This window comes from Rhinatrema bivittatum, chromosome 2 (assembly GCF_901001135.1).
Source record: "Rhinatrema bivittatum chromosome 2, aRhiBiv1.1, whole genome shotgun sequence".
Lineage (NCBI taxonomy): Eukaryota > Metazoa > Chordata > Amphibia > Gymnophiona > Rhinatrematidae > Rhinatrema > Rhinatrema bivittatum.
In genome coordinates this window covers 720619339-720633391 of record NC_042616.1, presented here as the reverse complement: position 1 = coordinate 720633391, position 14053 = coordinate 720619339, and the positions used below count along the sequence as shown (strand labels likewise).

The 14053-nt window shown below is 41.5% G+C and overlaps 1 protein-coding gene across 3 annotated transcripts in view; it reads right to left on the bottom strand.

Annotated features, from left to right (window-relative positions):
* Positions 1-14053, bottom strand: part of SPAG1 (sperm associated antigen 1) — a 283883-nt gene that overhangs the window by 194252 nt on the left and 75578 nt on the right. For all 3 annotated transcript variants that reach the window (XM_029591799.1, XM_029591797.1, XM_029591798.1), the window contains exon 7: positions 10224-10329. In XM_029591799.1, the coding sequence (XP_029447659.1) occupies positions 10224-10329 (106 nt within the window). The remainder of the gene's footprint in view (positions 1-10223; positions 10330-14053) is intronic.

Genomic DNA, 14053 nt, shown 5'->3' with positions numbered 1-14053 from the left:
GATCTGTTCTCCAAAAACGATTTGAACCAGTTAAAAGCTGCTCCTGAAATGCCGATGTCTATTAATCGTTGCAGGAGGTACGTGTGGTTTACGGTATCAAACGCTGATGAGAGATCCAGGAGAGCGAGGAGGCAAGGTTGGCCCTTTTCAAGGTTGAAGATGATAGTGTCTGATAAAGATGTTAGTAACGATTCGGTATTCATAGTCTTACGAAAGCCAAATTGGTTTGAGGTGAGGATATTATTTTCGTCAAGAAATTCTGTAAGTTGTTTGTTGACAACTTTCTCCATAACTTTGGCTATCATAGGGAGGTTTGCTATGGGTCTGAAGTTAGCTGGGTCTGATGTAGGTAAGTTGGGTTTTTTGAGGAGCGGTTTGAGCATGGCTAACTTGAGTTGGTTCGGGACATGTCCTTGGGTGAGAGAGCAGTTAATGATGTCTTCTAAAGGTTTGGCTATAGTGTTTGTGATCAGACTCAGTTTGTTGGATGGAATATGGTCTGATGGATGGGAGGATGGTTTTATTTTCTTGAGAATATTCTCTATTTCTAATGTGGAAGTGGGCTCAAAAGTGTTGAGAACTATTGGTGAGGTGTTAGGTTGTTGTACGGTTGGGTGCGATGGTTGTTGTTCTGTTGAGAGTGTTGGTTGTTGAGCGATTGAGTGTGAAGATTGTTGGGCGGTTGATCGCGATGATTGGGGGCTGAGGTTGATTACGTGGTTTGGATGTGAAGAAGGTCCCTTGAGGGGGGCTAGGAGTGAAGTGATTTTGTTGTCAAAAAAGTCTGCCAGCTCGTTCGCTTTATTGAGTGCTTGATCGTCAGGAATGGTAGGCGCCGGGGGTTTTGTGAGGGTAGATACATATGAGAAAAGAGCTCTTGAATCGAAAATGAGGTGGTGTATTTTTTTGGAGAAGAATATTCTCTTTGTTGTGTTGATGTTGTTTCTGTATGAGTTAAGGCATGATTTGTAGGTGAGGAGGGTGGTTGAAGATGGGTTTTTTCGCCAATTTTGTTCCTTGCATCGCAACTCGTGTTTATGTATTTTTAGCTCCGGTGTGAACCAGGGTCTCTTATTGTCTTTGTTTGGATTGATAACTTTAGTTGTCATGGGGCATATTTGATCTGCCACCTTTTTAGTGATGTTGGTCCATGATGAAGTTGCTGAGTTTGCGTCGGAGAGGTCTAGGTGCTCTAGTTCCTTGGCCAGGTGTTCACTGAGTTGGTCTCCTGAGCACTGTTTCCTGAACGATATAGTTATTGGTTGTGTGGATTGTGGTGGAAGTTCTTTTATTTTTAACACCGATGATATGAGTCGGTGGTCTGACCACGGTATCGGAGTGCAAGTTGGAGTGGTGTGGGTTGTGATTCCTTCATTTATGAAGATAAGGTCCAGCGTATGGCCTGCTTTGTGGGTTGGTTCAGTCACTATTTGTCTGAAACCCATATTGTTGAGAGAGGTGAGAAGAGTTTTACAGTTGGTGGAATGAGGTTGGATATCTACGTGCAAATTAAAATCTCCCATGAGGATAGTAGGTTTCCTGGAGTTAAGGTGTTTTGCTGTCAGTTCTATGATAACGGATGGGTCTGCTTCCAGTAATCCAGGAGGAGCATAGATTAGGCCAATCGTCAGATGTTTTGAGTTGAATAGGGCAAATTCTATCTTTGATAAGTTATTGGAAGACTGCAATGTCAGACCCAGTGTTTTTTTGGCTGCGAGGAGAAGTCCACCTCCTCTTTTCTAAAATAGAAGTCCACCTCCTCTTTTCTAAAATAGAAGTCCACCTCCTCTTTTCTAAAATAGTGCCTGGATCTCTCCTGCAAGTCAGGAGAGTAATTTGGAGTGAAACAGCAGGTTGCTAAAAATCAGGCTGACCAGATGCACACACAACAAGAACTGGGGAAGCCTAAAAGCCCTAGCCTAGAGAGAAGAAAGCAGACTATTGTCTAGACACAGGAGCTGTGCCTCAGTGTAAAACACCAGTCTCTGGTGAAATACTGACCACCCTTGGCTCAACCTTCATCTGGCCATCCAGCCTCTTTAGGTATGCCTCTTTCTAATGTACCTGAATGAAACGTTTGCTCTGTACTCCGTAAAATGTGGAATTAGTTAGTCACACAGACTTTGTATTCTCTTACTTGAGAGGAAAGCATAATGTTCTGAAAAAAGTATAGTCCAAAGTCTTAGACTCAAAGCCTGGTGAATTTTTTTAAACAAATTTAAGACATACTGAGATAAAAATAGCATCCTAGCTTCAAGCACTGAGTGCAGTTCAGCAGAGCCAAAACTGTGATCATGCATTCAGCCAAGACAGCAATGAGGAAAAGGAGAATTTGAAAAACTTCTGTTAAGACCTAACTCAAGAAAATCCAACTAGAAAAAAATGTTTTGGATCGCCAATGAGGCAGAACTCTTCTTCACAAAAAATATGCTTAAATTGGCTGCAGCAGTTATCCAGCAGCAAGTTCTTTTCCTCTGACAAATCAAGAAGTAACTGAAGAAAAACAGGTCAAATGGCACATATTCTAAAGCTTTCTGGGAAGTCTTTTGATGCTATATATGATGCAGATCACATGACCCATCAGCGTGACTCACTGTAGCTGCTTGTCATCAGAGAAATCTATTTTATTCATATTTACAGGTATACAATATGCAAGGATTAAAGGACTATATTAAAAGCATGAGTTCACTATATGTGCCAAACATACAGCACATATTACAAACATACAGCACATTCCAGCCATTGATACCATTTCATGAATTCACACTATTGATATTCACTTAAATCAGAAAGTCTTCCAGAATGCTTTTTTTTTTTTTTTTACACTGGCCTGAATTCGTCAATAGGTATACTAGGCCTGTTCCTAGGGCAGCAAAAATCTGGGGGTGGTGGTGCCCATCCAGCTGTAATGAATTTCAATCAGCAGAGAATATTCCTCTGCTTCTTGATCCAGGTAGTATGCAGGGGACAGGATGGGAGGGGATTGTGCCTGGAACAGAGAAGACCAAAGGCGAATCATTTTGGAAAGGTTAGGAAGGGCTGAGTGGAAATTATTGGGGTTGCAAGGAAAGAGGCTTGAGGATGAGAGAGATTGGCTGAGGGACACATTTATGTATGAGACAAAAGGGAACATGGAGAAGGGTGGCAGGGTGTTTGTGTGTGTGAGACAGAATGGATTGGTGCCGGGGGTGGGTGGATGTGCAAGAGGAGACCTTCAGGGATATAGTAGCCAACTCCAACTCTAATCTGGCAGCCCATAGCTGTTTTGGAGGAACAAGATCACATGATCGGAAAGCATTACAGTGGTGTAGCAGGAAGTGATCCTGTAGCAAGGATCTGCTCTCCCGGAGATGCATTATCCTCTCGCTCTGAGGATGAGTCTCCAATGGCTAGTCCCCAGGAGGGAAAGGTTAAGTTGGCAGTCATAGTTGGTGATTTGATTATTAGGAATGAAGATAGCTGGGTGGCTGGTGGACATGGTCCTCACATAACTTGCCTGCCTGGTGTGAAGGTGGTGAACCTCGTGCAACATCTAAACAAGAGTTTAGACAGTGCTGGGGAGGAACTAGCTTTCATGGTACATGTGGGCACTAATTACATACAAAGGTGTGGGAAGAAGGTTCTGGAGGCCAAATTTAGGTTAAGTTGAAAGTTGAAATCCAGAACCTCCAGGGTAGCATTCTCTGAAATGTTCCCTTTTCCAAGCACAGGACCCTAGAGACAGGCAGAGCTCTGGAGTTTCAATGTGTGGATGAGACAATGATGCAGGAATGAAGGATTTAGTTTTATTAGGAACTGGGCAACATTTTGGGAAAGGGGGAGTCTATTTTAAAAGGATGGGGTCCTACTTAACCAGGATGAAACCAGGGTGCTGGCACTAACCTTCAAAAAGGAGACAGAGCAGCTTTTAAACTAGAACATGGGGGAAAGCCGACAATTGCTTAGCAGTGCATGGTTTGGAGGGAGGTATCTTCAAAGGATCCTAAAATAGTAGAGGAGTTAGGGCATCCTGACAGAGATTCCAATATAGGCAATAGTAGCCCACATGCCTATAAGTAAAGAACCACCTGATTTAAAAGATTCCAAACTACCCCTGTCAAGTGAAAGCAGATTGTTAATACAATCAAAAAACATACTCTGCAATGTCCGTATGCCAATGCCACAAGTCTAAAAAGTAAGATGGGAGAATTAGAATGTAGAAGGTAGACATAACTGGCACCTCAGAGACCTGACGGAAGGAGGATAACCAATGGGACATTGCTATACCATGGTACAAATTATATCAAAATGACAGAGCAGATCAAACTGCTGTGTGTGTGGGTGCTTTATTTTAGGGATGGAAAACAAAGATCCTGCAGGAGACTAAATGCACAGTACAATCTTTATGGGTGGAAATTCCATGTGTGATGGGGAATACTGTAGCTGTGTGGGTATACGAAATCCAGCTGGCTAAAATGAATAAACCCTGGTACACGCCGAAGTGCTGGGCCTCTCAGAAAGGGTGGGCCAGCGGGCCAAGATAGCACCATTAGCTATTGCCCGGGAAAGCGCGTGACAGCAGTCAGCCGGTGCACGGAGTCTACTGCTGCTCCTTTGGAGCAGCAAGGTAAAAAACAAAAATTATTATAGCTAGGAAAGGTCAGGGGTCAGGGAGGAGAGGGGGAAAGGGTAGGAAGGTTAGGTAGGGGTATAGGGAAGTTCCCACCTAGTCCGCTCCTTAATTGGAGCGGACTGGAAGGGAACTGGGGAAGCCCTACTTGCATCGACGATTGTAGCTTTTCAAATTCCCCCCAACCCCCCATCTGCATGCGGGTCCCGACCTGCCCGCACATGTGTGTGTGGATTTTAAAATCCGGTGCGCATGTGCGTGCGGGAACTGTATTTTATATGACGCATATATGTTATAAAATATCCTATTTATTTGACATATTCACCATGTACATACAGGAATAGAACACCCAAGACAGAGAGAAAAATATACCTTGCACTTTGAGGCCTTGGAGGTTTATCCTCACCTCCCCCTACCTCTGTAAGAAGAATATGATCACTGAGGCTGTGGGACATTGAGTGGAAAGTGCCCCAGGACATTGTGTGATCCCTTCCTTCCCATATCAAAACCAGAAGAGGTGTCAAAACAATCAAACACGGGAGGAAATGAAGTCATCAAGGCTGTCGGCTGCCTAATTTGGGTGCTCCTCTACCGATCGGGCAAACTGAACTGATATCTCAGGCATTAGCAATTTTGTGCTATTATTAACTGAAGCTTTCTGATGTCCATCAAGCAAAAATCGGTGGATTTTCATCAGTTCTCTTACCAGAAAGCTGATTTGAGCCGCAAGACTGCTTTAACAAAAATGGCGGCAGCTGATGGCGCAGATGCTGAAGGAGGTTCAGAAGGCATATTATATCAATCGGAAACAGAGTTACCAACTCGGGCAGAGATGCACAGTTGGTTCTGTGACCTGCATCAAGATCTTAAAACTTATAAACAAGAAATGCTGGATCTTATGGGTGAAATGAAGGAGGATATCACATACTTGGGGAGAAGGCTAGATGAATCGGATTTACAGGCCGAAGAACTCTCTCAACTGCATACAGAACACAAGACTCTGCATCCATAATGCTCTGCACTCGTCGAGAAGCTTGAAGACATCAAAAATCGATCCCGCCATAGCAATTTGCGTTTCCGAGTGGTACCGGAAACCCCGGAATATCAGGACTGTGCTTCTGCAGTGGAACAAATCTGCCAAAGTGTTATAGTTCCCACTATGTCTCCTGAAACTGCCTCCACATTTAAAATTAAACTGGAGCGCGCCCATCATTCTCTGGGCCAGAGGCTGGACAACAGCTATGCGGCTAAAGATAAAATTTATAATAGGCCCAAAAGCAAGCGATGTGGACTTCGAATGGTCATGACATATCCATTTTTGCTGATCTTTCTCCAACCATGCTGAAGAAATGACAGGAATATTTGCCGGTCACTACCCAAGCCCGTAAAGAGAACATCTATTGATGGGTCTATCCCTTTGGGATATGGTTCTCGATTCAAGTCGTCTCACATGAGTCAAGACTGTAATGGAAGCAAACACAGTCTTTCTAGATTTATACCTACCAGCAATATTTGCAGCGTCAAGAGCTCAGACATCAACCTCGCACAAATAGGATCAGCGCCGATGGCAACGCGTTGGAAAGGGAGGAACAAGAACTCTGAAGGTTCCCCTGTTTCAGAAGTAACTTGAGGACTTTGAGTAACTTTTGAGTTTTCAGCTGGTTTAGCGGAGTTTATTTTATACTGGGTCTTTAATGGGGCTAGTTGGAACTTTATTAACAACCTGAGATTATGTGGCATTTTAAAAGTTATGCTATCAATATAGTTTGATGCATAGTTTCTCTTTTTGTTAACGAATATTTGCCGTCGGGTGGGGAACCCGATGGTCTTGATGACATCTCCTCCTATGTTACTTATGGATCTACAGAATTTTCAGGGCAGATCCTTTAGGGATTAGGATTTGGGGTGAGAGGAAGTACTGAGGGGAAATAGGTATTAGCAATATTTTATAAGATTGAGCAGGGGGACGACGACGACGACTGAGAAACGGACACCAGTTATGTCAGCAATTCCTGAGTAGCTTTTATTTTTTGAGGGGATTATCATTTACTGTTATCCTGGGCTTGAGTATGCACACCTAGGGCTTTTTTCCTGGATTATCCATGCTGGTTTTTAAAATATATTCTTTAAATATTCAACTCTGGACAGAATTGGAGTCTCTTTTTTTAATGATTTGCGCTGTCTACAGGTTGCGATAGTCATGGTACAAGAAGCGCATTTAAAAGCCTGATTTGATGCATTTTGTGGCCTTTCCCTCAAAATATTGGGCAGCGCGTTCAAAAACAGCAAAATATATAGGAGTGGGCATTCTTATTTATAAAGGGGTTGATTTTCAAAGAAGCACGCGGCTGTCCATGTGCACAAGGTTTCCGGTGTGAGCACATAGACTTGGCTGTTTTATAACACGCGCATGTCGGCGTGCACATGTTATTAAATACAATATCTGCGTTCACACGTGTGGCAGATTTTAATATCTGTGCACGCATGTGCGAGATGGCCTCCTCCGCATGCGGGGGGGGGGGGATTTTAAAAGCACATGCACAGCGACACAATTGGGCCGCCCCCAGTTCCCTCCCAGTCCACTCCAATTAAGGAACGGACTGGAATGGGAACTTTCCTATGCCTAATCTACCCTTCCTACCTCTTCCCTTCCCTTCTCCTCCCCGACCCCTACCCCCTAACTAACTCTTAAAGTTTTTTTTTTTTTAATTATTTCTTACCTTGCTGCTCCTTTGAAGCAGCAGTAGATTCCGCACGCTGGCCGGCTGCCAGCACGCGCTTCCCCATGACAGCGTTGAATGGCACTGTCCTGGCCTGCCCCTCCCCACCCCTTGTGCGAGGCCTGTCACTTGTGTGCATATTGGTGGTTACATGCGTGGCCGGGTCCTTTAGAAAATGCACATGGCGCGTGCAGGGCCCGGCCACGCGCGTAACCCCCAGTATTTGTGCACGCGGGCCTTTGAAAATTTGGGCTAAAGATTTTATATATGAATTTCAGAACTGTCATAAAGATCCTGAGGGCAGATATATCATTTTGGTAATCAAGATGGAGAAGGAGTTTTATACTCTGGTCTCAGTTTATGCTCCTAATTTTCGGCAATGTCCCTTTTTCCAATCTTTAGATGACATGCCATGGAAAAAAGTAATAAGATCCTTAATTATTGGAGAAGACTTTAATGTCACTTTAAACTCAGCTTTGGATAACTCCGTGAGCCATTCCACTGACTCACAGGGTGAACGGTATAGTTTGAAACAGCTTATATCTCGCGCTAACCTGCTAGATGCCTGGCATTCACGATTCCCAGGGTCCGGGAATTATATCTATTATTCTTGTCCTCATAAATCCTATTCTAGGATAGATCTATTATTACTTGGCAAAGGTTTAATTAATAGAGTAACTGTATCTGACATTGAACACATGACATGGTCTGATCATACTGCAGTTCTTCAATAATAATAATTTGGCAATATACACATTTGTTCTTAAGACAGTTAGTTATAGTTTCAGTTCTTTAACTTCTCTTTATCTATACAGGTATCCCTTATTACTTTGGGCCCCAGGAATATCTCACCCTTCAGAGCATGAAAAATTAAGAATCCCAGGCAAGCAGGGGTCACCTAGATATAGGTGGAATTCTTCCCCCCCCCCAAAAAAAAAAACTGAGGTCCAAAGGTGCTCTCACACTCAGCTTCCACACTTCTTTTCCTTCCCAGGGTGAGGACTCCGATGGGGGGGTGTCTCTAGATGAACAAAAATTCTTACTCACAGTTCTCCTTTTCAATTAATAAGACTTCTTTCTAACTACTGGGCAGGAAGAGTGTTTGCAAAAACTTCCTCCCAAATCAAAAAGATAAAATCTTCACAAAATGTAAAAACAGAACTCCCCTGCAACAAGTCTCCACTGTCCATCCATGGGTTGTGAAACAGAGTCAGCAGAGTCTTCCCAGGCCAAGGATTTCCAAGATGTCCCCCTACCCCGAGCCATGGATCAGGGATTTCACAGGAAAATCTTCCAAAAAAATCAAATCCAAGAATTTATTAGTCAACCTGAGATGCCCTCACTAGACTGGTTATATACCAGCAAGGTAAATGTTTCCTTCTTATTCGATGCAAAACCCTAGCACACCGAGAATAAGGGAAAAGGCAACTTAAGCAAAATAGCTTCTCTAACTGCCAAATAAAATTGCCACACAGATCTATGATGCAGCCTGTCCTTGCTCCACTCCTACACTTTCTACCCTGCTCTTTGACTAGGGCCAACAAGTGGTGATCCCAAAAGGTCTCAACATTGTTAACTGACCTGTTTTCCAGAAACATGCCCAATTTGTTTTTTAAACCTAGCTATACTATTGTCTTTGATCATATCTCTGACAACAGAATCCCCAGTTAAATTCTGTGTTGACTAAATAAATTATTTAGTCAGTTTGTTTAAAACCCATGGCCAGTTAGTCTAAGATTTGATTATGAGGCCCAGTTTCAAAACCAATTACCAAGGTAAAAACGGATTTACTCGGTTAAAATGATTTGGCTGAACATTGTTCTTCTCTAGCTGGTTCAAAGCATTTGTGGAAAAATTACTTTTCCATTGATTTTTCTCCTGTTTGTTATAACCAAGTCAATTTTCCATGGATTTTATTTTGTAATAACGTAAATTCCAAGGAAAAATAAATTAAAACTAAAAATGAAGGTCCCTAAGTATGCTCACTAAAAGTGCCCACGAACTATTTGAACGTTGTCTCTTACATGTAGCTGATAAAATTGCTGTATATGTTTTGGGGTAAATTTTCAACTGGGCCTGGAGTAAAATAACCACCTATGTTTTAGTTGACTATCCAAGGCTCATTTTCAGCTGCAAGCTTACTGGCAAGGTTTTGGCTGTAAATTTCCTTAAATCTAGATTATTAAAAACTTAGGGCCTGATTCACTAAGGCATTTTTCCATGCCTTGATGAATTCTGCCCTGAGTTAGCTAAGTTCAAGCCTACCCTTTGGTTCAGGGTTAAGAGGTTAAATTTAGTTGGCTAGCACTGAAAATCAGCACTAGCCAGCTAAGTCCTCCCCCGACTGTGGGAACATCTCTGGGGCCGCTCAGTTTTGCAGCAGCTAAATCTAGCCACTTAGTGAACCTATATTTAACTGCTCAGTAGAGTGAAATCTTCACTTTGCAGGATCTAGCTACCTAACTCCATAGGTGAAAATTGGACCCTTTAAACAAATTTTTCTCCTTTAAATTTACTACTGCAATGTACCATGCTATACCGAAAGCTTCATTTACTGATTTTTATTTTTTTTTAATAATTCTTCCTTGATGAAGTGGTTATAAAATGCATGTCAAACTTTTCAAACTACCTGTCACACAGAATGTCATCATCTTGCTGTACAGATTATGTATTTATATAAATGTTTCAGAATATATTGCTTAATTTTTGTTTTCAGATGTGACAATCATTTATTTGAGGTGTTTTGCTTATGTGTGCTGCTGCAATCACATATTTTCAGTTCTGTTACACGTTCATCTATTTAGATTTTGTAATTCTGTATTAATGCTTGGACTTCTTTAGTTCCTGTTGAAACTGTTCTCCAGAAAGCAAAGCCTTACATTGTAATAACTCACCTACTATAATATATCACAGCTTCTTCAAAATCTCCAGTTCTGAAAGCTTCATTCCCTTTTTCTTTTTCATGGTTAGCAATCAAACATTTTTCTTTGCTAGACATGCCTAGAAAATAGTATTTCAATGTTCATGAATATCAATTTATAATTTCATAAATAAAGGATTGGCTATCACATGAAGCAGAAAATTATGAAAACCATCACTAGCTAAAAAAATGTTTTCCTATCTTAATTTTATTTTTCAATCCATGGTTATACATTAATCAAGTTGAACAAGGGGCAGAATTCTGTTAGAATGACAACTACTATATTCAAGGTGGCCATGGAAAAACAGAACTAGAGTTAAATATTTTTTCTCTTTTGGTTGAGCCCATGTAGTTATTTTTCTGATAATCCTTAGTTTGTCTCAGTTTATCTGGGAAAGTTTTTTCTTACTGAAGGGAACCATGGATGGTTTGATGCCACACAGTGAAAGACTGTGAATGTGGGCTCAGAGTATTCTTTCCCTGGTCCTTGGAAGCAAAATGTGTGCAGGGCTGAAAGAAACCTCCCCCATAGGTTCCTAGAAGCAGAGAACGCAAAGTGTGGGCAGCATTTTGGAAATAAACCTGTCAATTATGCAATTTTTTGCAGGTTTCCATTTGTTGATCTCATTTTGAAAACAAGCTGTGCTTAATTTCAGATAATCAACTAACATGTATGCTGACCAAAGCTGAACCCCAAAAATTGATCATAAACAGGCTCTAACAATCCAAATCTTCTAGCCTAAATGAGATCTTCTGATGAAGTAGGTATATATATATATATTTATTTTTTTTTGGACTTGCAGGCCATTTTGGTTACTTTAGGAACAAATGTTTCCTTTTTTCATTGCACAGAGTAATGAAGTATGAAGCTCAGACTATTTTCCCTATTAATGGCATCATTACATCATGCAAAAAAAAAAAAAGAGCCAGGGCACTACAGACTGAAGTTAAAGCAGCAATCCATTTTACATAGTGTATACTTTTACTTCATTTTTAATGTTGTCAGTTATCCCCATTCATTTACTACGTTGGCTGGTTGTTATATGTTTTCTTTTGCAGGGCTTATTTTTTATTTTACTTTACAATATTGGAAACATTAAGTGCCTTCAAAAAAGTGAAGCAGATTTGTGAGGCAAAACTTGCCTTGGGTAAAGCCATGCTGACTTTGTTCCATTAAACCATGTCTTTCTATATATTCTCTGATTTTGATGTTTAGAACACTTTCCACTATTTTTCCTGGCACTGAAGTCAGGCTAACTGGTCTGTAGTTTCCCGGATCGCCCCTGGAGCCATTTTTAAATATTGGGGTTACATTTGCTATCCTCCAGTCTTCAGGTACAATGGATGATTTTAATGATAGGTTACAAATTTTTACTAATAGGTCTGAAAATTTCATTTTTTAGTTCCTTCAGAACTCTGGGGTGTATACCATCCGGTCCAGGTGATTTACTACTCTTCAGTTTGTCAACCTGGCCTACCACATCTTCTAGGTTCACAGTGATTTGATTCAGTCCATCTGAATCATTACCCATGAAAACCTTCTCCATTACGGGTACCTCCCCGTAATGGAGATGTTAAAATGTTAGTTTAGAATCAGAAAAGGCCTTTGACAGGACTGAGTGGCAGTATATGTGGTGAGTGTTGTAACAATATGGATTTCAGCTTCTCTATACCAATCCTATGACTCAGTTACTGGTTAATGGGGTCTTGTCATGAGGTACCAGACAAGCTTGTCCCTCTATCGCCTTTGTACATGTGCTTATACTAGAACCCTTGGCAATAAAACTTCAAACTATGGAAATCTTTCAAGGAATTCAAATTGGGGGAAAAATCATTAAATTAAGTCTTTTTGCGGATGATATGCTGCTATTTATTGGCAATCCCATTGCATGTGTGGATAAAATCCTTGAAGAAATAGCTCAGTTGGAAACCTCTTCAGGATTAAGGATAAATAAGGGTAAATCTGAAGCCTTTCCTGTTTCCCTTACATTAAAAGATAATTGGGGGGGGCTTGACACAATTAAAATACTTGGGAATCTGGTTGGCTTGTACCCAGAAGGAATTATATCCTCTATAAGAACATCTTTCTGGAGTGCCAAGGATGCTGTAACTGCTTGTATCTGATGTCCCTTTACTGTTCCCAAGAGGGAATGAAAGTTGAGGCATAAAAATGATGTATACAATTTGTTAACCAGTTGGCTAGAGTTCTCTTGGAGACTGAAATTCTCAGCTTGTTAGGGTTATAGGAGACAAAATGTTGTTGAGATTTCCTGTGTTCTTGAGTTCTTTCCTTGTGGTATGCTAGGGCACATTTGCAGTCCAAGATGTGTAGATTTTTTTCCCTTTCATTCTTATGTGATTTTGGGAAATATGTCAGCAGAGAGATCGATTAGTTAAGATGAAATTCAGACACGATCTTAGACAGAACTTTGGATGTGGACATAATTATACCTTATCGTGGAGAAACTGCAGGTAAGATGGAAAATGTACTAATGCTTGTAGTTCACTTATTCTTCTTGCTAATGTGACTGCTATTAAGAATAGAACCTTCCAAGTAAGGAATTTAAGATGCGCTGTTGACAAAAGTTTGAAAGGGCTTGCCATGAGCGCCATTAACACTACATTTATGTCCCATGGAAAGGTGGCCTCTTTACTGGTGGAAACATACATATAAGGCCCTTCATGAAGCGAGATATCAACGGATGCATGGAGATAGGGCGTTCATCCACCTCATGGTGATAAGCTGAGATTGCAAACAAATGTACTCTTACTGATGATGTTCGCAATCCTGCCTGGGCCAGACAGTAAAAGCAGTTGAGTAGGAATCATGGAGAACAACAGAATGGGTCAACTGACTGCGTGCGACACCAATGAATATGATAAGCCCATTTGAATAAGTAGTCGCAGCGAGCTGATGGTTTTCTTGAAGATAGAAGAATTTCTTGAATTGGTTGTGGGAGGTGTAGTGGTTCTAAGATTTGGTGCTCAACCTCCATGCCATTAGGTAGAGAGACATGAATAAGAGATGGAGGAGGGTCCCTTCTCTTGAGTGAGGAGGCCTGGTTGGTTCCCCAGGGGTGGTTGTGTTGAAAGTTGCATGAGATATGCGTACCATGGTTGTCTCAGCCACGCTGGAGCTATAAGAATTATTTCTGCTCGATCTTGAATACATTACTGTATTGTTTGTATCGACAGTGGAATTGGAAGAAATGCATAGAGTAGACCCCTTGACCTTGAAAGAAGGAACGCATCCTGAGTCTCCCTTTTGGGACATTGAAGACGAAAGCAGTACCTTTGCAGCTTTGTATTGTACTGAGTTGCAAACAGGTCTATGCTGGGAGTGCCCAACTCAGCAAAGATCCTGTCAGATATAGTCTGGTCCAGAGCCCACTCGAGTAGATGAAACACTCTGCTGAGTCTGTCCACCTGAATGTTTGCTATTCCCAGCAGGTATGTTGCTTGCAATGTTATAGAGCACTGGGCTGCCCATTCCCATATCAGTCACCTCTGTGCACAGTCTTAGCGAACTTGATCCTCCTTGCTTGTTTATGTAAAACATAGCTATCTGGTTGTCTGTGTGAACCATGATTGCTTTCCCTGTGTTTGAACACTAGTAGGGCGTTTCGAATTGCTCTGAGTTCTAGGAGATCGATCTGGTATGTTGCCTCCAAGGTCAACCATTGTCCCTATGTTTGGTAATGGAAGAGATGAGATCCCCACCTGTGGAGGAAGCATCCATGGTTAGAATTAATTGGTGCAGCAGAGGTCGTAGGGGGGGCCTCCTCTGTTAGCACTTTCAATTTT